Here is a 22,112-nt window from a genome sequence, read left to right as displayed (position 1 = left end):
CCGGGTTGTGGGCTCCATCCGTGTGGGGTGTGCAGGAGGCAGCTGATTAATGATTCTCTCTCATCATTGATGTTTCTCTCTCTCTCTCTCCCCTCCCTTCCTCTCTGAAATCAATACAAATGTATTTAAAATAAAAACAAAACATCTTGTTTGTTCAAATCAGGACCCAACAAGGTCCGTGCAGCACTGCTCCCACCCGGGCTCGCCCTCTGGGTGCTGGGCCTCTGCCAGGTGTTGCCTGGGGGAGACAGCGACCGAGAGGGACGGGGATTCCACACAAACATCCCGGCCGAACTGAACTGGAGTTGAGTGGGGTTTTTTTGCATGTCTTTTTTAAAAAATTGTTTTATTGCTTAAAGTATTACAAAGAGTATTACATATGTCTCCTTTTTCCCCCCGCCCTTGACAATGGAGTTGAGTTCTAATGGACAACAGCACAGTCTCGAAAAGAGCAAGGTCGATGGTGCTAGAAGCTTCCGTGTTGTACGGAGCTGCTCGATGCCCTGATCCCCAGTGGGGGGCAGGCAGGAGGCAGCCAATCCTGATCGGTGGATGATTCTCATCTTTGGTGTTTCTCTCTCTCTCTCTCCCTTCCTCTCTGAAATGAATTTTTTTAAAAAAGAACTCAGAGGAAGGGAAGCTTGAAACTCCTATTGCCCCGGCAGTGACCGCCGGGCCCCACCCTGTCCAGAGCCGGCGGGGCCAGGAGCCTGCATTTCTACGGAGCAACCCAGCCCACGGCACGTCACGCAGGCGCCTGTGGCGAAGGCTTGGGAGTGGGTTTGTCCCGGGAACAGAGCAGCGTCTGGGTCTGTAAAGAGCCAAAACCAGTGCCCGGGACGCATGTGGCAGAGACTGTGTGTCTGGGTAGGAGGTGTTACTGTACTGTTGCAAGAATGGGCTTGGCACCCTAAGGTGCCACTTGGTGGCAGCGTACCCAGGTGACATCACCCCCCTCGGCCTCTCAGGCCGCCCCACCTGGGCGGGAGGAGGCGGGGTGAGATGGGACACAGGGATGAGATGGGACACAGGGGTGAGACGGGACACAGGGGTGAGATGGGACACAGGGGTGAGACGGGACACAGGGATGAGATGGGACACAGGGGTGAGACGGGACACAGGGGTGAGACGGGACACAGGGATGAGATGGGACACAGGGGTGAGACGGGACACAGGGATGAGATGGGACACAGGGATGAGGGGGAAGAGTAGCGTGCAGTCCATGCTGGGCGGATGCCCGGGACGTTGCCATGGAGACGGGAGGTGCTGAGCTTTGGATCCTGTCAGAAAGGCCAGCAGCATTTCTCCTCCCCCAGAGCACATGTCCGAGCGCAGAGGCGAGCACCTGGCTCCACTGTGCCCAGGGCAGTGGCATCATCTGCCCGTCCTGGGGCTCCTGGGCCCAAGGCCCCCGTCGGCTGTGCGGGGCCAGTTGGGAGGGGCCCAGGGCAGGGATGGAGAGGGTCTGCCTGTGCCAACTGCTGGGCTGGCACATCGGGAGGCTTTGTGGGGGGAGGGGCGACACTCCCAGGTGAGAGGCAGCCACAGAGCAGGATTCAGGTCCTGAGCGTGGGGGGAGATGAGCCTGGGGTCTCGGAGGTGGGGGGCCACTGCCCACCATCGCCTTCAGCTGCCTTCAAAGGGAGGAACATCCAGGAGGGAGTCAAAGGAGCGGTTCGAGGCAGTGACCTACTCAGAAGGTCAGGTCAAGGTCAAGGTCAGCAGGGAGGCCAGGAAGGCTCCACTTTCCAGTTGAGCCAGACCCGGGTCCTCACCTGTGAGGGGCACTGTGGTGCCAAGCGTGCCTGGAGCTGTCACGCCGCCGGGCCTGTGCGTGGGGGCTGATGGGTTGTGGGAAGTAGGACAGCAGCCGGGTGGGCAGGAGGATGGGGGTTCCTGTTAGGCGGGGGCAGGGAGAGCAAAGGACATGGGAGACGGGAGGAGGGACGAGGGCCAGCCAGCACACACCCCTCCCGGTCCCCACCTTCTAACAGCTCTAACAGCGTGCCCACACCGCCTGCCCCTCTCTAAAGGGACAGATGCCGGGAGAAAGCGATTACTGTCAAAGGCTGGAGGCTGTGACCGGGTGCTCAGTTAGCGTGACCCAATTCTGAGCTATTCTGGGCCTGGTGGGAACAGAATAATTCCCTCCCGCTGATGCCACGCCTGCAGGCAGCCTGACTTTGAAATGCCCTTGGCTGGGCACAGACGCAGCGTGGGGAGGATGGCAGGGCAGGCGAGGCCCAGCAGGCCCTTACCTGCTTGCTGAGGACCCGCTGTGCACGGTGCCTGCTGGGCAGGGAAGACCCTGCTGGCACCCACCCTGTGCTGTGGCCACGCAGCCCCTCCCTACAACCTCAGGTCTCTCTCGTGCCTGACTTGAGGTTAGGCCACATACCAGAGGCTTGAAAAGTGCCCCATGACCCGGCTTGTCCTTAATGGCTGAGCTGTGGACAGACCAGCGTGCACAGGCCAGGCCCAGGTCTGGAGGAGGGGCCTCCTGTCAGCTCAGCCCCCCAGCTCGGGCCTGGCTGAGGTTGGCCAAGAGCAGCCAGGCCACAGATCTGAGAGGAACTGACTGCTTCTTTAGGCCTCTGAGCTGGTTTTCTGGAGGGAGGGGATATTTGTTATGCAGCACATCTGTGGTGACAGCTAACTGATACACCTGCCCTGAAAGGTGTGGCGGTCAACTGAAGAGCCATTGGCCCATGCCCAGCCAAAGGTTTTCAGTTTTGGGTTTTATTATGCAACTGACTATAAGCACAGTGACCAGATGACCTGCATTTGCCAGAAGTCTCCTTGTCCAATCTTCTCTCCCGGTTTCCCGATGAACTATTCAAACACCCCTGACGCAAGAGCTACCCGAGTGCCTCAAAGGACGAAAGGTATTATCAGACCCAGAAGGAGCCCCAAGATTCTGGCCTTGGAATCCGACAGAGAATGGGGGCTTCCCGGCGGTGGCAGCCAAGCCCCCCCAGGGATAATAATCAGAGATGGTCCCTGAGCACGAGCTGAGCCCACATGGATGGAATACTCTCCCAGCGCCATCATGGCGTGCCAGAGGGCGGTGTGACCAGCGGGCACCCCCGAGGGCGGAGTGGGGTCTGGCCGCCTCCTGGTGAGGCCCACCTGATTGTTCCCACCCCCCTGCCAGCACAGGCCCCACCCCTGCCCTTGCTCTGCTCCCAGCATGCACTTCTCCCGACTGTGCCTGGGCCCACTGGGTGACCTGCCTGAAGATCCCAGCTCACACCTTCCTGGGAGGGCCTCCAATTTCCAGCAGCCCCAGACCCGCCTGGCTGCCAAGACCTCCGAGTCTCCGGGAATCCAGCAGAAACCTCGCCCTCTGTCCGTGGTCACAGCCCGGGGGACCTCACAGGGCAGGAGTGTGTGATATGGAACATCTGGTGGGCAGGGCCTGGAGCCCAGTGAGTCCAATCTCCTCTGTGCCTCAGTTTCTCCCTGTGCAGTGGGCAGGAGCATCCTCCCTCGGCCTGGGCTCTGTGCTAACCACCTGCTCACAAGCCAGAGGCAGGAGCGCAGGTGTGGCCTGGAGGACAGATGGGAGAGAGCATTACAGCAAGGGCAGGGGCTGAGGGCCAGTCTGGGCGGGGCTTCCTGGGGGAGACAGTGGGAGCTGGTGTCCCTGCAGGCAGACCCTGATTCTGGCCTGAGGGTGGGATCTGCCCGGAGAGGCAGTCTGAGCCTCCCAGGGCAGCGGAGGGAGCTGGGTGTCACCCTGGGCCACTACGCAGGGTGGGGCAGTCAGAAATTTCCAAGGAAAAGCAGGGCCACGCAGTGTCTGGGTGGGGAGTGGAGTTACAGGATGAACCCTCGCCGTGTGACCAGCCCCATGCTGCTGACTCAAGGTGACCGCCCCTGACCTGACAATTGGTCACTCCCTGGCACAGCACGGGATGTGGGGAAGTGGGGGAGGGCGGGGGGACAGCTGAGGGGCGGGAGGGGAGGCCCGAGAAGGCGCCCGAGAGCCTTGCAGGTGCACAGGAGTCGGCCCGGAGCCGAGGGCTGGAGCCCAGCAGCAGGCCCCGGTGCTGGCCCCACAGCCAGTCCCCAGGCTGGGCATCGGGTCTGTCAGGGCTAAGCCCCTGGGAAAGGGTGCTGGTTCCAAAGACCCCGAGGGGACAAAGGTCTCACGGAGGCTGCACAGCACGTGGGAGCGGGGAAGCCACCCGCCTCCGGACAGACACTAGGAAACTGCTCCTCCCGCAGGTCCCCCTGGCGCAGGGGACCCACAAAACCTGCCTCAGGCCGGATGGCAGGTCTCGGGGGCCCTTCAGGGAGCATGAGACACCAAAGCATCTAGGAGTGAGAGGCAGGGGGGTCTGGGGGAGGGGTCAGAGCTCTGGGACAGCGGACATGCTCTCTCCTCCCTCCTCCCCCTCCCGTCCCGGGGACAAGTGGCCTTTTTGCAGCCGGTGGGGGTGGCCACACACTCGTCCTTTGTCCCAGTCGTCCAGGGCCCTGTGGTGCCTGCTATGCGACAGGAAGCATCAGGGCGGGTGGGCTGCGTGCAGAGGTCCAGCCTGGGCGCTGGTGTGGGGGAGGGGCTCCGGCCTCCAGGACACAGGACTCAGTCAGTGTGCAGGGCCGGGCGAGTGTTTATTCTCCACCAGGCGGGTTGCGCGCATGGTCCCGGGGCTGGGGCAGACGCCAGGCCCGTGGGCAGGGGCAGCGATGCCAGCCACACCCAGAGCTGGAGGCCAGGTCAGGCAGGTGACATGTGCCCCGGCCCTGGTGTCCTGCCCTCCGTCCTGGGGTTGAGCAACAGGGGCTCCTACGGTTCCAAGCCTGGCTGGTGGGCAAAGACACGCCCACCCCAGGCTCCTAGGTGATGGAGGCCATGTGTCCCGGAGCAGAAGGCAGCTCCCAGCAGGCAGAGGCTGCGGGCGGGGTTGTTCCTGGGAGGGACGGACAGGGTGTGCGGCAAACAACGGAACAAGGCGGGGCCATCTCTCCCTAGTGGCTGGGCCAGGCTGGCCCACCAGCGCTGGGGAGGGTGGGCAGGGGCCAGGGTAGGGCTCATGGGAGCCAGGCCTCGGGGGCCGGGGGTCCACTGCACCAGGCGACAGGAAGCATCAGGGCGGGTGCTTCCTGCCCCGCTTCAGCCTCTGCTCCCCCACCGCCTTCCCTGCCTGGGGCCCCTACCTCATCCCTGGGCTCGGACCCAGAGGAGCCCGTAGCTGTGGGGCTTCGAGAGGCAAGGAGCAGCAGCTCGACAGGGACACTGGGCTGGGTGGAGGCCCCCCTCCCCCAGGGCCCCGACGCCACCAGGAGGCCCCACCCCACCATCTGTCTAAACAGGCCCAGCAGGCACGCGGCCATATAAGGCGGCCGCAGCGCGAGCCTCCCTGCTGGCCCAGGCCACCCACTCCTGGGCCTCCTGGTGGGCAGCCCGCTAGTCCGGGGTCTTGGTGGCGAAGGTCAGGTAGCCAGTGTGGCCCACGGCCTCCTTCATGGGTGCGCCGCTGCGGAAGGGGCCGGCGTCAGGGATGGGGGCGGCGCCCAGGTCGGGCGGGGGCAGGCTGACGGTGCGCACGCTGTACACCTGCGGCAGCACCTCCACGGTGCTCAGCTCCGAGAAGCCGCGGGCTGCCAGCGCCTGGCACGTGCGCTGCACCTGCTCGATGCACGGCGAGAAGGAGCAGAAGCGCCCACCTGCGGGGGGGACACGTGTCAGAGGGCAGGGAGCCCTCCAGGCCGGCGTCGGTGGCTGGGACTGCAGGGCAGGCCATCCCCCCGCTGGTCCCCCGGGAGTGGGTGCTGATCAAGAAACCCCAGTGTGAGCCAGGAGGGTGGGTGCCCAGACCCTGCCATGGGGTCTGAGGCTGGCCATGTGCTCAGGCCATGAAGAGCTGGGGTCAGGGGCCAGGGCAAAGGCTGGGTAGGGAGTTAGGTAGAGCCTTGGCATCCCAGCTGCCAGCTCATTTGGCCCAGAACAGCTCTAACCAGATGGCCTTAACCATGCAGCCCTAACCGCACAGCTCTAACCTTACAGCCCTAAACAGACATCCCTAATCATACATCCCTAACCACACAGCTCTAATCTCACAGCCCTAACCTTACAGCCCCAACCACACAGCCCTAGCGGGTGAGGCACTGGGTCCCAGGAGTTCAGAGGCTGTCCCAGCTCCCAGGAACTGAAGGCACCTCCTCTGCGCAGGGCAAGAAGCTGAGGATGAGGGGGTGGGGGTGGAGATTGGGGGGTGGGGGTGGAAGCCTCTTTCTGCCTCCCTCTGGGGCTGCCTGCAGTGCCCCTCAGCCTGCCCGGTCCCAGTCCTGCGGAGAAGGTTCTGGAAGCCAGGGTGGGGGGAGGGGTGCGGCCCGGGCAAGCCTTGGATTGCCTGTGCGGCCTGGTCACCCACCATACCCGTACCCAGGAAACTTGTCTCCATCAGGGCTGCAGTACCACCACCAAGAGGAGACCCTACCCCTGTGTTCACTGCCAGGGAAACTGAGGCCCCACAAGGCCCGGGGCCTGGAGAGTGGGGACCACCCGTGGCCGGGCCAGGCTCCCAGCGGGCAGGTGAGCCCAGAAAAAGGCCAGAGAGCCTCTGGGCCCGGAACAAACAGCAGAGAACAGAAAAGCCCAGAAGGGGCCTGAAGGAGCAGAGGGAACAGCAGATGGCGCGGCTCCCAGCCGCTGCCAGGAGTCTCGGCAGCAAGGAGGCCACGGCTGGGCAGCCGGCTCCGGCCTCCCCGGACTGGGGCCTGGACCCCCGGGTGCCCTGGAGTGGGGTGGATAGTAGGGAGGGCGCAAAGCGGGAGGGCGGAGCCAGGGCTGTCCCACTCCCGGCCCCGGGCCACCTGGGCAGCGACCAGGAGCCTGGAGTCCAGGGCGAGCCTGAGTCAGCGGGCGGGGGCCACTGCCACCACCCTGCCGTGGGGGCCACCACATCACTGGGGGCCACCACCCGGCCGCGGGCCTTGCTTTCCGAGGAGCAGCCCCTCCCTGCAGCTACGGCTCAGCGGAGGGAGGGAAGGGGCTGCTGCCCCAGCCGCTCCTTCTCCAGAAAAGGGAAAAACCCAGGGCCCAGCCAGCGCCTCCCTGGCCAGGAGCCCACTTCCGCCTCCACGCCAGCTTCTTCCCTAAAAGGGACCAGATGCCTGGCTGCCGGCTGGGGGGAGGGGCAACTCCGACTCTGCGGGGAACCGCTGGGGTCAGGGGCTGACCTCCGACCTCCAGCTCACCCGTGGTGCAGGCCCCCGCTCAGGCAGGGCTGCCAGACTCCCCAGGGGCTGAGGCGCCCCCGCCTCGGGTGGGCACCCAGTGGAGCCCCGTTCTCACCAGTCTGACTCTTCCACCCCTCACCCTCCTGCCAGACCTCCCTGAGGCCATCCCGGCCCTGCTGTGCGGCCTGGTGACTCCTGACCCCTCTGAGCCCAGAGCCAAGCCCCCAGGGCGCACCCCTCCCAGCACCCCACGCACCTTCAACCTTGAGGGCGTCCCAGGCGTGGCCCACGGCCTCCCACGGCGATGGGATGTCCAGGAAGACAGCGTCCGCCACGTGGCTCACGCCGAAGCCGCTGCGGCACACGTCCTGGTTGCGCACGGTCACCCAGCGGCTCAGGCGGTGCTCCCGGAACTCCTCCCGCGCCTTCTCCGCCCGCTGCTGGTGGAACTCCACTGTGTGCAGGTGGCCCGTGGGTGCCACGGTGCGGATGATGGCGTGGGACACAGAGCCGCTGCCCGTGCCTGGGGGACAGGACGGTGTCAGGGGGGACGGCTGGGTCCACCGAGGAAACCACCCCGAGAGACCCACAGAGGGCCCTCAAGGTCAGCTGGCCCGGGGGTACCAGTGGGCATCCCTCGTGAGCTGCCTGTCAGTCCTGGCTGCCCTCTGACTCTGGCTGGGGGCGGGGTCAGCAGATGTCTGCCCTGCCCGGCCCTGGGGACCGCGTGCTGGGAGGGGCTGGGGCGGAGCAGACAGAGCAGCCTGGGCCTGACCATCTCCTTCCACGTGTGGCTGGTCCCGGTTCCCGGAGCTCCGGGCTCACCAGGTGGGTCCATCCTTCCACCCTCAAGCTCCTCTGCCCGCCCCTTGCTGCCCCTCAGAGTCCCTGATACCGACTCCCCACAAGCTCCCCTCCCCGCCGTGTACCGCCACACACCGCCTACCCTGCAGCACCAGCTGGCCTGTGTCCCTCGCCCCCTGACCCCCCCCGCCCGGTCCCCTGGGTGCAGGTGCCACCTACTTGAAGACAACGCCCCAAGCACGGCCCTGCACCCAGCGTCTCCCGCACACTCGCCAGCCACCTCCCAGCTGCACCCAAACCGCCTGGCACTCATGGTGCAAAGCTGGACCCAATCCCACGCCAAGTCGGCTCCCTGCCAAGCCTTCCACAACCCAGCCGACCACGCCCACGGACTCTCCCCTCCCCCACCCACAGGGATCCACCTGGAACGCCTGCCCCACCTGTCACGTCTCTCCCAGAACCACTGCTGGTCCTGCCCCCACCTGCCCGCCGAGCCCGGGGCCTATCACTCCTGGCTCAATGACAGCCACCAGCCTGGCTGCCTGCCATCGCCCCAGCACCCCCAGTGGGGCCGGGGTGACTCGGCACAAACTGGCCGCGCACCCCTTCCCCGCAGGGTAGAGTCGACTCCTCCTGACGCTCTGTGTGCCGTCCCCCTCCCCGCCACCACCACCCCCCCCCCCCGCAGCCCCCACCTCATTTCCTGCTCCTGCCAGGCTGGTCTCTGTGCTGCCTCTCACTGGGGGCCCCCGCTTGCTCTCCCCCGGGGTGACACTCTCCGACTCAATGTTCCTGCTGCAGAGGTCCTCTCTGACCGCTGCCTGGAGGCACCCCTCTCTGAGTGACCCTCAAACACGTAGCCCTGTCTTACAACCTCAAGCAATCCACGCACCGCAGTGGTGCCGCCGATCCAACCACCGGTCCCTCTGAGAGGCAGGACCCGGGCCTGCCTGGTCCATGGCTGTGCCTCCAGGTCCTAGAAGGGGAGCCAGACACCAGAGGAGCCCAGAGCAGCCCACTGACCGGCTTTCTTCCCCGAGAGCAGCAGGCCCTGGCCAGGGTGCAGCAGGGCTGACCCCGCACCGAGTCCTGCTGCTCACCTGCCACGGCACCCCAGTGCCTCGTGCTGGGCGCTGCCTCTGCCCGGCCCCCCACTCTCTGACCCAGAGCCTAGCCCCTGCCTCTTATTTCAACATATTTGGCTGTGCAACAGGGAACATCCAACTGTCCATGCGGAGAAACCGAGGCCCAGAGAGGAACAGGATGGCCTGAGGCCCAAAGCAAGCTGGCAGCAGGGGTAGCAGGGCCTCTTCGTGACCCGCGACCCAGTGTCCCAGCCCATATGGAGCCTTCTGGGAACCTACAGCCCCGGGCGGTCCGTTGCCAGGCTACAGGCTTCAGTCTCCACCCCAGGCTGGTCCAGCGCCCTGGGCGTGTCTGTGTGAAAGGCCTGCGAACAGCTGGCCTCAGGCACTGTGCCTGCACCCGGCTCCTGGGCTCAGGTCCATGATGCCCTGGGACCGTGCCTGGGGCAGGCTCCCCACCTGCCACAGCATCTCCAAGTGGCCTGGCCACCCTTCAGGAAGGCGCCTCGGCCAGGCAGCCTGGGCCTGGCCGCCACTCACAGCAGCCGGGACTGCTGGGCGGGGACTGCTGGGCCAGCCCCCCTCTGCCCTCTGACAGCACAGGGGTAGGGAATGGAAGTCAGTACCTTGGTCAGCACCAAGGGGGCACTGTGGCCCCGCTGCAGCAAGGCAGGCAGGACCCTTCCTGCCACCCCACCCCCCCCCGCCCCCCGCCCCCCATGCCTGCTCTAGTCCCCTCAACTCTCACTCAGAGTACAGCACCAGCCTCCTGGCCAACCTCCTTGCTTCTGCCCTCACTCCCTGCAGGCAGCCCCCCAGAAAGGTCCTGTTAAAATAGACGTCAACCCGGCTGGTGTAGCTCAGTGGTTGAGTGTTGACCTATGAACCAGAGGTCATGGTTCGATTCCCGGTCAGGGCACATGCCTGGCTTGTGGGCTCCATCCCCAGTCGGGGGCGTGCAGGAGGCAGCCGATGCATGATTCTCTCTCATCATGGATATTTCTCTCCCTCTCTGAAGTCAATAAAAATAGATTTCCTAAAAGCAGAGGTCAAGGAGCCACGCGTGCCTTCAGGAGGGCGCAGCGGCCCTGTCTGACCCCCACCACGGGCCATTTCTGAGGTGGCGCGATGCACATGGACTCACCGGACTCGCAGACCACAGAGCCAGGCCGCAGGTCCAGCATCATGGTGAGCAGGGCGATGTCCGTGGAGTAGAGGATCTGGGTGCGGTGCGGCAGGTTCAGGGTCCAGAGCTCGGGCGTGGGGTGCAGCACGTACACCCAGCCGCCGCGGCCGCAGGTCACCTTGGAGCCGAAGGGGCGGCCGATGAGGTCCACCGAGTGCCGCAGGACGCCGTGCCTTGTCTGGGTCTGCGCCCCCGCGCTGCACGCTCACCGCCACCATCGCCCCGTGGCCCAGCGACAGGATGGCGGTGTCGCCCTCCTTGATCAGCTCCTCGTAGCCCACGAAGCTCATGGTGTGGCTCTCGGCGGCGCCAGGGACCTGGAGGAGGGACGGGGGCGTGAGCGCGTGCGGGCCCGGGAGGCAGGACGTGCGCGGTGCCGCCAGGTCCCAGGCCACGGGGAGGGCTGGCTCAGGCCCCGCACTGTCCACCCGGGCGGCCCACCCCCTGGCTGACATGGACCCCTCTTGGGCGGGGGCGTGAGCCAGCGGCCATCCGCCCAGAGCACAGGGAGAGGCCGTCAGCCCAAAGCCTGGGTTCCCACGACGTCAGGGCCTAACCCTCTCGCCACGCTCCGCGGGAGCCGGGCGCCCACCCCCGGTGAGCGCGGGGCGGCTGGACCCTGCGGACCCCTCCCCAGCCCCCCGGGGCGGGCGGGGGCAGGGGGACGCGAGGGCCGCCCGGCACCGGTCTGGGCGGGACCACGGAGCCGGAGGGGCGCGCGGGACCCGGGCCGACCCCCGCCCGCGCACGGCCCCGCGGACGCTCACCCGACGCCCCGCCGGCTGGGCTGAGGGAGGGTCCGCACGTGGCTCGGCGACCGCGGCACTTCCGGCTCCAGCCCGGCGCGCGGCGCCTGCCGATGACGTCACGACGCCCGGCCGTCGGCGCGGGGTCGCGGGCACGTGGCCGCCCCGGCCGCCGGCTTCCCCTGGGAGCGCCTCCTGTGTTTACACTCGCCCGTGGGACACAGGCCGGGAGTCGCACGGTCCCAGCAGCCGGCGCCGCGCGCGCCCCCCGCCCCGAGGCCCCGCGGGCCGCCGCCCTGTCCCCCGGGCGGACACGGGGCGTGGGCATTTGTCACTGCAGCCCGGGCAGTCGGAGGGTCGTCCCGGAAGGCCGGTCCGGGGTCAGCCCGGCTGCGGGAGCGGCTGGCGGGGTCTGCGCAGGGGCCTCCGCCCAGGCCCGCCCCCACTCGGCCCCGACCTGGGAGCGCAGAACGGCTCACGGGAGGGAGGGGTGCTGGGCCCCCCGAGACCCGGCGCAGGGAGAGCTGCGGGGACCGGCTCCCTTTGGACGCAGTGGGGACGGTGCCAGCGGCCCGAGCCAGGGCCGGGGGAGGGGCGGGACCGGGAAGGCGCAGCCTCGTGCCTCCGCGGGGCTGATTCAGAACCGGTTCCTCCTGCGGGGGAGGGCGGACCGCGCCTGGACTGCCGCCCGCGCTCAGCTCCCGGCGAGGAGGGCTGTCCCTTTAGCCCTGGGGCTGGAGAGGGTTGGCGATGCCCTCAGCCCACAGCGACCCTGGGCTCAGCCGGGCCCTCACCTAGGCCACGCTTCTGGGCCGGGCTGGTCCAGCCTGGCACACGGGAGCGGCCAGGCCCCGGGAGAGCCCGCCCCGCCCCAGCCTTGCCACCCTGTGGGGCTGTCTGAACTCTCCCTCCTCTGGGGCCAGGACTGGCCAGTTGGTGGCCCTCGGAGTCCACGATGGGAACCCAGGTGCCCTAGCTGGGCCTGGGCCTGGGCTCCCCAGGGTAAGAAGGTGAGGGGCTGCTGGCCTCCCACGCTCTGTGGGTTCCTGTCCCTGTGGGGCCAGCACTCCGGCCACTGGCTGCCTGTGGCTGCTGCATGGCCTCCCTGCCTCCTGCTCCCAACGTGGAGCCAACCCCAGCGCCATCCAGGGCCCACCCTCTGTTCCAGTTGACTCTGCTCTGGCCTCTTGCACCGCCTGAGTCACTCCCTAATTGCTCCCCTGAGAGATCTGGATTTTCCACTTCTCCTCGTGAGTTCCCCTTTCCCCAGCCACTCAGCGGTGGTGTGGAGCCCAGGCTGGGCGCCTGCTAAGTCTAAATTAGGACGGGGTGTTGGGGTGTTTCCTGTGGTCCCCGTCTCCCCACTGCCTCTGGCGTTACTGGCTGCCCCCTCCTCCAGGCAGCCTTCCCAGGGCTGCCCATCTGCTCCATCGGAGCCGCCCCAGCACTGGCCTCCCCCGCCCCGCCCCCACCCCTGGCCCAGCTGATTCCCCAGGTCAGGTTGGCGCCTGCCCCCCGCAGAGTTTGTATACAAGGGAGGGACCACTTCACAGATGGGGAGAGCAAGACTCGGGGAGGTTGAATAACTTGCCTAAGGTCACAGTCAATGCAGCCAAAGTGGAATTGGGATTTAAAGCCAGTAATCTTGGCTGCAGAGAACGAGCGGCCGGCAGATCTGCAAGACGATGGGAATAGGCAGGAAGGAAACCCTGGGGGAAAGGGAGAAGCTGAGGATGCGCACGGGGAGGCTGCCCTGCCCACGTCCTGGCCGCTGCAGGTGAGGCAGGTCCCTCCTCTGACAGCCCAGCCCAGCCGCCCACTGTGCTCTGACTCCATGGCAGCCCCGCCTCAGTGAGCACAGCCAACTTCCTCTAGGTCCCGCGGAGCTGAGTGACAGGCCGCGCGGAGGAAGCAATGGCTGCCCTGGCTGCTCTGACTCTGGCTCTGAGGAGGGCCGGTGCCCAGCCCGGCCCTTGCAGCTGGCCGGCCCCTGCCTGCCCGCCATCGGGGCCATGGCCTGTGGATGAGCAGGGACTCCTTCGAGGCCCCTCCCGCCGGGGCTGGTGGTAACCAGGTGTGATTCTGAGGAACCCACACTGTAAACTGGCCAGGTGATGTCACCTGGCTTCTCTCCTAGACGCCACCAAACCGGCTTCTGTGGGCCCCGGGGAAAGTGGAGGGTCCACAGGAGAGAGCGAGGTCAGCGGGGGCTCCTCCACCCCACACCCTGCTGCCCTGCTCTGGGACCACCAGGCCCCAAGCCGCCCCGCCTGGTGCGGGGCCTCCCTCACCTTGGCATTTGGGTCTGAAGGCCTCAAAGTTCCCCTCCCCTTCCCCTGCCACAGCTGCTGACCCCCTCGCCGTCAGAGTCCAGCGCAGGGTGGGCCCCGGCCAGGTTGGCACAGGGCGGCCACTCCAGGCACTGAGGGACTGCCGGCCCCGTCACCCCCCTGCTGGTCTTCCCCCTGCTTAAGTGCAAAACTGGACAGAATACCCAGCCCAGGAGGTGAGGGTGCCGGAGCCCAGGCGGGCGGTCCCGGGCGGGGCTACCTCCGTGTGGACCTTGCCTGTGCAGGGAGTCCTTCCCTCTCCCCACCCCAGAAGTGGCCAAGCCCTGGGCCGCCTGGGGGTGGGGGTGGGGGAGGGGCCTTCAGAGCCGCTGCAGAGGCTGAGACAAAGAGGAAGCCCTGAGATCTCCCCCCCCCCCCTAACCCCCCGCCCGTGTGTCTGAAAGCCAACTCAGCCTCGCCGGCCAGCAGCTCTGGTTTCTAGAAACAGGAACCTGAGCCCATCAGGCCTCCGGAGGCGGGGAGGCAGCTGCAGATATTTCTGAAACTGGGGAAGGGGCTGCAGGAACCCCAGGCTTAAGGGACACCGGCTGTCCAGCCAGCCCGCACCGCTTGCCCTTGCACAACGGCTTGTTTTATGAGCCTGAAAACACCACCTGGCAAACACAAAAAGCACTTGTGGGAGCAGGTCAGAGCGCGCCCAGGTGAGAGGGAAGAGCCAGGGTTCCCTCTGCGGTCACCACGGGGGCAGCAGTGAGGCTCCGCGCCCTCTGATGCGCGCGCAGAGGTGGAGGGACTGCTTGGTGCTTGTCCGTGGGTCTCTGCTTCAGTGCGTCCCCAGGCACTGGGACTCCTGGCTCCCCCCCCCTCCCCCCATCTCCTCCCCTCTGGTGTTTGTGGCATGGACGCTCACTCAGGGCCAGTCTCTCCCAGCAGCACCGTGTTCCCCTCGCTGCCCGCAGAGCTCACCGTGCAGGCCTGGGGGGTGGGAGGGGGTGTGACATACACACGTAGATGAGGGCTTCCTCCTTTCTTGCTTTATTCTTTTTTTAAAATACATATTTTTTTATTGATTTCAGAGAGGAAGGAAGAGGGAGAGAGAAAAACATCCATGAGGAGAGAATCATGGATCCGCTGCCTCCTACCCGCCCCCTACTGGGGATCGAGCCCACAACCTGGGCATGTGCCCTTCACCGGAATGGAACCTGGGACCTTTCAGTTCGCAGGCCGAAGCTCTATCCACCGAGCCACACCAGCTAGGGCCCTTGCTTTATTCTTGAAGCAGTGTCTGATGGGTATTAACCACAGGTGCTCCAATTCACTCTTTAAATCGCTGTATAATCCTCCACACTGGGCTCAGGCCTCCCACCCAGGGCCAGCATCCAGGGATGGGCACCCAGTCATATCCACGTCGATCTGTGTGTTTGTGTTTCGAACTACAGGTCTCTATCGGCAGAGGCCACCCTTTCCACAGGCAGAAGTGGGGTCGCGGGGTCATGGAGTGGGAATATTTTTAATTTTAATAGATATTCTGCCAAAGTACTTTCCAAAAATGATGTAGCAGTTGGCAGCAGTGAATGCCTGTCTCCCCACGTTCCAGCCCTCAGCTCACGCTGGCTGGTGGCCCTCTTTCACAGTGTTGCTACTCTGGGTGGGTGAAGGGTAGTGGAAGGCAGTAGCGTCATTGTCTTTTAAATTTAAATGGCATGATTCTGACTTTTAGGGTCTTTTTATATCTCACGTACACTTAACTGTGAGCGAGTCCTCCCATGTTTGCCTTTGGGGGTTGGGTGGTGAGGCTGAACCTGCCCCCCGCGCAGAGGCCAGGGCTGGGGTCTGGAGACAGGCTTTGCACGGCCCAGCGGCCTCTCCGGGCCCCCAGCGCTCCAGGACTCGCCCAAGGTCAAGGCGCCGCGGGTGCCGCGGGCTGGGCGGGAGCCAGACTGCGCCGCGGGCTCGCTTTCACTCTCTGCACCAAGATCGCTCCAGAGATGCCCGGGGCACCTTGAGAAAGGGCGCGGTTGGGAACCAGCTGGACGGCGCGGGGCGGGGAGGGGGGGCAGTACCTGCAGCGGGAGCCCAGGACGCTCCCCCGGGCCCTGGCCGCTGTCCTCGCGGGGACTGGCGGGAGGGGGAAGGCGGGAGCCAGGATGCGGACAAGCCCGAGCTGCCTCAGAGCCTGGCGGCTCTCTGCCTCAGTTTCCCGCCCGGCGGCAGAGTTGGGGAGCGCTCCAGGCTGTCCAAAGGTCTGCGGTTCCGGCTTCGGGGCCCGGGGCGGGCGACCGGCCGGGTAGGCGGGATGCGGGGTCCAGGGAGGGAATTCTCCGGGTGGGAGGCCTGGCTGGGGGGGGGGGGGGGGGGCGGGTTTGGAGCTGCGGGCGGCGGACAAAGCGGCGACACCACCCCGCGGCGCGGGCCAATGGAATGAATGGGCTATAAATAGCAACCAATGGGCGGCCCGCGTTGCGCCCCTTAAGAGCCGCGGGAGCGCGGATCTGCCGCTGTTCGCCTGCGACGCTCCCGGAGCTGTGGAAGCATCGATCTCCTTGCTGCCGGGTGAGTGGGCCCCAGGGCCCGGGACGGACGCGCTGGGGCGGGGCGGGGGCGCTGCGCACGGAGGGGGCGCGGGGACCGCTGCATCCTGTGCTCCGGGCGCGACGAAGACCCCCCAGGCTGGAGCCCGAGCGCCTGGGGCGGCACGGACGCCCCCGAGCGCGCACAGCGGACACCGCTGACCTTGGCCACATCCGGGGGCCTGGGGCTGGGGACCAGGGCGCCGGGTGGCTTGCAGGTCCCTGGGAGGCTGGTGCCCCGATCCGCTCTGATGCACCGTCTCCCGCAGCCCGCCCGCCGCCGCCATGCCCTTCTCCAACAGCCACAACACGCGGAAGCTGCGCTTCCCCGCGGAGGACGAGTACCCCGACCTCAGCGGCCACAACAACCACATGGCCAAGGTGCTGACCCCCGAGCTGTACGCCGAACTGCGCGCCAAGAGCACGCCGAGCGGCTTCACGTTGGACGACGTCATCCAGACCGGAGTGGACAACCCCGGTACGCGCAGCCCGTCCCGGGGCGGGGGTCGGCGCGTTCCCAGCAGGGCATCCCGGGGGGGCCGGGGTCCCCCGCCCGCCCCGCGCGCAGCTGCTGGCTGTTCGACCGCCGCCTTGGGCGGGCAGTGACGTCACTGCCCCCGTTTGGCGCCCTCCCCCAGGCCACCCCTACATCATGACCGTGGGCACCGTGGCGGGCGACGAGGAGTCGTACGAAGTGTTCAAGGAGCTCTTCGACCCCATCATCGAGGACCGGCACGGCGGCTACAAGCCCGGTGACGAGCACAAGACCGACCTCAACCCCGACAACCTGCAGGTGCGGAGCGGCCGGGCGGCGGGGCGGCCGGGCGGGGAGGCAGGACCGGCGGCGCTCACCTACGCTCGGCCCGCAGGGCGGCGACGATCTGGACCCCAAGTACGTGCTGAGCTCTCGGGTGCGCACGGGCCGCAGCATCCGCGGCTTCTGCCTCCCCCCGCACTGCAGCCGCGGGGAGCGCCGCGCCATCGAGAAGCTCGCGGTGGAAGGTAGGGGTCCCGCCCGCCCCTTCGCGTCCGGGCCGCGCCCGCCTTGTTTACTCGTCATCCGAGCCGCCCTGCTCTTATCTGCACGCGCGGTCCGGTTTCCCAAGGGACAGAGGCCCAGCCTTGCGCCGACAGCGGCCTGGGGACCGCGCAGACTGGGTCCCGCGGGGCGGGGGCGGGGGTCCGGCCCGCAGCCTGTCCCTTGAGCCGGCCTCTCCGCAGCGCTGTCGAGCCTGGACGGCGACCTGGCCGGCAAGTACTACTCGCTCAAGAGCATGACGGACGCGGAGCAGCAGCAGCTCATCGATGACCACTTCCTCTTTGACAAGCCCGTGTCTCCGCTGCTGCTGGCCTCGGGCATGGCCCGGGACTGGCCCGACGCCCGTGGCATCTGGTGCGTGTCCCCTCCCCCACCCCTCCCCATCCCGCGGGTCCCCGCCTTCCCTGCGCCGCCCCGCCCATGCAGTGGAGGGAGGAGGGGTCACGCTCCTGGGACAGGTTTGGTGCCATCAGGGCCTCCTGGCAGGTGACCTTGACCAGGCAGGTGCGCGGAGGCCTCAGTCCGGGGGGACCTTAGGGGTGGGGGAGGAGACAGGCCAGGTTGGCTTCTCTCCCCCCATCTTGGGAGCTGGAGCTCCTTGTTTTCTTTCTTTCTCACGCGGGACTCTGCCAGGTGCGGGGTGACGCAGAGGATTCCCAGTGGAGCGAGGGAGGGCCTCCTGCTTGCCTCACTGTCTGTAGGCGGGGCTCCAGCCCCCAGACACAGTGCTTTCCGGACGGGGTGGGGGTGGGGCTGTCCTGGCGGCTCTTGCCCCTCACCTCTTAGATGGGGACCTGGTGTCCCCCTTAGCACGTGACTGGCAGGATGGGGGGCAGCTTAGGGCTTTTTGATCCATTTCTGAGGTGCCCTGGCCTCCCTGCCTGCCCCTGGGTACACCTCAGGCCTGGGACCCCCTGAAGTCTTTCCTGGATGTGCCAAGGCCTCCGTCCTGGAGGCGCCTGACCTGACCTTCTCCCCCCCCCCCCCCCCCCCCCTCCGGCAGGCACAATGACAACAAGACCTTCCTGGTGTGGATCAATGAGGAGGACCACCTGCGAGTCATCTCCATGCAGAAGGGGGGCAACATGAAGGAGGTGTTCACCCGGTTCTGCAATGGCCTCACCCAGGTCAGGCCTGGCCCCCAACAGGAGCTGGCATGAGTGTGTGTGGGGGGGGGGGTCGGTGCCAGGGAGGGGGCAGGCCAGGCAGGGACTTCGTCACCTCAGGCTCCTGGGTCCCAGCTGGTCGCCTGCGGGGAGGGGTCCCTCCAGGCCTCGCCGCTCACGCCTTCTCCACCTCCAGATTGAAGGGCTCTTCAAGTCTAAGAACTACGAGTTCATGTGGAACCCGCACCTGGGCTACATCCTCACCTGCCCGTCCAACCTGGGCACGGGGCTGCGGGCGGGCGTGCACATCAAGCTGCCCCACCTGAGCAAGCACGACAAGTTCGCCGAGGTGCTCAAGCGGCTGCGGCTTCAGAAGCGAGGCACAGGTGCGTGGGGCAGGGTCTGACCCCAGCTCTCCCGCGCCCCCCCATCCCCCCACCCCCCGCTGACCTGGCTGTCCCCCCAGGTGGTGTGGACACGGCCGCGGTGGGCGGGGTCTTTGACATCTCCAACGCCGACCGCCTGGGCTTCTCTGAGGTGGAGCTGGTGCAGATGGTGGTGGACGGAGTGAAGCTGCTCATTGAGATGGAGCAGCGGCTGGAGCAGGGCCAGGCTATCGATGACCTCATTCCCGCCCAGAAGTGAAGCCGTCCAGCACCTGCCACCGCCACCAGCCCTGCCGCTTCCTGATGTATCGCCTGGGCAGAGCCCACCACACCCTGAGCTCGGGCCGTGGCCGACCGAGCCCTTAGCCTCGCTGTAGAGACTCCCGTTGTCCTAGGTAGAGTTTATTTTTGGTTAAGTGATGGCTACGATGTTGCTGATGCTGAAATAAACAGGGTTCGGCCTGCCCCGAGCCTGAGCCTGCCCCTCTGCGTCACTTCTAAGGTGCAATAGGAACAGGAGGGTCACCCTGCTGTGCCCACCTGGTCCTATTCCATAAACCCCTCTTGGCCCTCCCTGCAGGCCTGGGGTGGGCTGGGGGAAGGCTGTGGAGGGGGAGGAGCTCCAGGGAGGAGCCCCCAAGCTGAGCATCTGAGAGCACTTGGGCCTGGGGGTGGAGCCTGGCACTTGGCTTCGCCCCGCCCGCAGAGTGGGGGAGGTGTGGATGCTGTGAGGAGGGCGGGAGTCCAGAAACTTGAAACCTTTTGTTCCTCCACCCCAAACACTACCCCCCCTCCTCCAGCCAGCCTGGCAGCATCCCCTCCCCGACACCCACCCTCTCTGCTAGATGCTCTCCCGCGTGCCCCCAGGCCCCACCCCGCAGTTTCTTCCAGAAGCCTGGGGTCCTCACACTGCCCTCCTCAGAGCCTCAGTCCCTCCGACTCCCACAGTGGGTCCCACCGTAGTGTCCCCGGCCAGGGTTTCTGGGTGTTTCCCAGCTGCCACTGCACCAGGCTGGTCTCTCACTGTGGGCGAGTCAGCCAGGGCCTGGCTGTCCCTTCTCCAACTCCTCAGCCCTGAGGGCAGCCTGTGCTGCCACCTGCTGACCAGGGCCGTCTCTGTCCTGACACCCACCCCCTCCAGCCTGGGGTGCCCCAGCCCAAGCTTGGTCCCGCAGGCCTTACCCTTCCCAGGTTCTCCTGCAACTCTGTGAAGCCAGGCTCGGCCTCTGCGCCTACCTCATCCTGGGCTGGCAGTCTGTCCACTGAAGACTGTGGGCTCTCTACCTGGGACAGGGGCAGCTGGTCATCCCAGACCTGGGGCTCAGTACAAGCAGGTGTGGGGGGAGGGCAGCATGAGGAACCGCAGGTGTCCTGGGTGTGGGGGGCCCATGCAGGTGGTGTCCAGGCTGGGAGGGCCGCCAGGGACCGTGGTCAATACTTGCTGGGCTGGCCCCCAGCTGGGGCGTCTCTGCACTCATCCTTCCTGGGCTGAGCGGGCAGGAGGGGCCAGCCCAGGGAGACAGGAGGCAGGGCACCCTTTTCCTGGCTTCAGTGTCCTCCACCTCCGGGGCCTGGGTCCGCGGAGCCCAGGAAGTGCAGCCGCGGGAAAGGCCTGGCCCTGCAGAGGGAGGTGGAGGGCAGCCATGGAAGAGGAGCAGCAGCAGCAGCAGGATGCCCTCCCCGGCCAGGCTCCCTGCGCCACTGCCACCGAGGCTCTGCTGCACAGTGGCCCGTGGGCCGAGGGGCTCCTGGCCAGGTGCGGCTGTGCCCCAGTGCGGGGTGAGCGCTGCCCCACGGCGCCTGTGGCTGCGCACCGAGGCAGACACACCACTTCTTGATAGAAGGTCTCATCCCCTCAGCATGCCACCCAGCAAGGCCCAGGCGGCTGGGCCGTCTCGGGCTCAGCTACCCGACTGGACATGACTGTGCCGGGCCACCTGGTTTCCTAGCCCTTCCCCCTCCGTCCCTGGTTCCTCGTGTCCTCTTGCTGCACTGAGTGCACTCTCGTAGCTGCCGCCACGCACTCTGGGACCAGGACCCACCGCCTCCCCTTCCTCCCCCTTCCTTGGCTCCAGGGCGCGTTTAATTTTCCTTGAAATTACGTCAAACGCAGGAAGCCTATGAAATGCCCCACCCACTGTGGAGGGAACTCGCTCTATTCACTCCCGGTCTCACTGCCGCACTGGGAAGCGAGCCCCCAGTCTGGGTTCCTGCTGCAGCCCCACTGACATCCAGCAGCACAGCTGTGGGGGCTGTTCCGGGCTTTGCGGGTGCTCACCCCGCCCCCAGCTCCTGGATGCCAGCAGCATCTACTATCCCCCCAGCCCCTCCCCCCGCCCCGTGACAGTGCACAGTACCTCCAGACACTGCCAAACGCGCATGAGGACCCAAGAGCCCCTGACCCTGGAGACACACCCAGCGCCTGCAGAAGTGATTAGGAGACACAGCTGCGTGTGGAGGAAGACCAGCTCGGGGCTGCCAACACACAGGGCCGCTGCAAGACCAGGCCCCTCCCGCGAGGCGCCATGCAGGCCCCGAAACGCAGGTTCAGGGAGGGGCCGACGCGCTCCCAGAAGCGTGGTCGGGGAGGAAACAGCCTGTACTCGGATCCCACACAACATGTGGGGAACCCTGAGGAGCAGAAGCGGGCGGAGGCGGAGAGGTGACAGGTGACTTCCTTCTTCAAACTTCACTTTCCAAGTTTCCTACGGTGAACATGTCCTTACGTAAGCCGAACCGAATTCTTTACATGTTTTTTAAAGGCTCTGCTGTGTCACAGTTCGTGGGAGACGACTGAGGCTGGGCTTGGCTGTCACGGCCCTTTGTGCGCGCTGCGCCTGAACCATCGCCACCCACCCGTGGGGGCGGGAACGGGGCTCAGGGAGGAGGACTGGGTGGGTCACCAGGAGGCCACCTGCTTCCGAGGTGTGGGCTCTGTCCACTGCTCCTGGCCTTTGCAGACCTGCTAGCCCTGAGTGTGCGGACCTGCTGCTCAGCAGGAGCTGAAGAGGCGGCACCGGAGGTTCCTCCTTCTGCATTTCTATTTGCAGCCCTGAGCTGACACCAACGCCTCCCACAGCACCTGGGGCTGCACCTTGTTCTCAGTGAATTTCCTTTCCCCGGGAGCAGGGGGCGATCACTTTGATGGCAAGAAGTCATCTTCCTGGCTGTGAGGTTCCCAGGAGCAGGGGAGACTTCAGCTGCGAGAAGTGAGGCTTCTACCATGTGCATTGCATTGGGTGACCAAGTGCTGGTTCCCAAGCCTGGCTGGCAGGGCCTGCAGGCGGCGTGCACGCCTGGGACCCTTCCCTCTCTGTAGACCTGGCTCCACTTGGGCTCAGAGGTCCTTCCAGCCCTTCTGAGAGCTGGAGCTTGTCCAAGCTGAAGGCCTCACTGAAATAATTAACTTAAGACCCAGAAAGGTTCAAAGAGCTCTTTCCGCTGAGCCTGTGGGAGGCTGCTCGCCGCCCAGCACCACCCTCCCTGCTCTCCTGGCGCAGTGGCCCTGAGCCCGGCCTGCAGCGGCCCAACCCGAGTAGCACGTCCCCAAGGCTGTCCCAGCCACCCGGGACGAGGACGGGCCCTCGGCTGGCGGGGGAACACCTCCAGGTGTGCAACCTGGTACATGCGTGTGACGGCCGGCACCACTCCCGACTTGGCGATGCGGACTGTACTGGGGCTGGGACCCTGCTCCGCCCTTCACTAACC

At 66.2% G+C, this 22,112-nt stretch overlaps 2 protein-coding genes across 2 annotated transcripts; one reads left to right on the top strand and one right to left on the bottom strand.

The window, feature by feature from the left end:
- Positions 1-327: 327 nt before the first annotated feature.
- Positions 328-11,389, bottom strand: TRMT61A (tRNA methyltransferase 61A). Its single transcript, XM_070411687.1, is given in 5 exon segments — positions 328-5,676; positions 7,448-7,714; positions 10,225-10,459; positions 10,461-10,583; positions 11,034-11,389. Coding segments are annotated over 4 exon segments (858 nt in total). The 5' UTR covers positions 10,557-10,583; positions 11,034-11,389; the 3' UTR covers positions 328-5,416.
- Positions 11,390-15,749: 4,360 nt separating this feature from the next.
- On the top strand, positions 15,750-18,885 carry CKB (creatine kinase B). The gene is made up of 8 exons (XM_070411684.1): positions 15,750-15,856; positions 16,143-16,351; positions 16,512-16,666; positions 16,743-16,875; positions 17,095-17,266; positions 17,916-18,039; positions 18,215-18,404; positions 18,485-18,885. Exons 2-8 carry the CDS (start codon positions 16,159-16,161, stop codon positions 18,661-18,663), a joined length of 1,146 nt encoding a protein of 381 aa, XP_070267785.1. The 5' UTR covers positions 15,750-15,856; positions 16,143-16,158; the 3' UTR covers positions 18,664-18,885.
- Positions 18,886-22,112: the final 3,227 nt, after the last annotated feature.

The sequence above is a fragment of the Myotis yumanensis genome, unplaced genomic scaffold (assembly GCF_028538775.1).
Source record: "Myotis yumanensis isolate MYYU_CA2020_CCGP unplaced genomic scaffold, mMyoYum1.0.hap1 SCAF_1, whole genome shotgun sequence".
NCBI lineage: Eukaryota > Metazoa > Chordata > Mammalia > Chiroptera > Vespertilionidae > Myotis > Myotis yumanensis.
This window is presented reverse-complemented; position numbering and strand designations above follow the sequence as displayed.

What these genes read in the sequence shown, in the direction of transcription:
- CKB (XM_070411684.1), top strand. Translation starts at nt 16,159, where the DNA reads ATGCCCTTCTCCAACAGCCACAACACGCGGAAGCTGCGCTTCCCCGCG. An exon ending in CGAGAAGCTCGCGGTGGAAG is followed by an intron (nt 16,876 to 17,094) that starts GTAGGGGTCCCG and finishes GCCTCTCCGCAG; the next exon opens with CGCTGTCGAGCCTGGACGGC. An exon ending in TCTGCAATGGCCTCACCCAG is followed by an intron (nt 18,040 to 18,214) that starts GTCAGGCCTGGC and finishes CTCCACCTCCAG; the next exon opens with ATTGAAGGGCTCTTCAAGTC.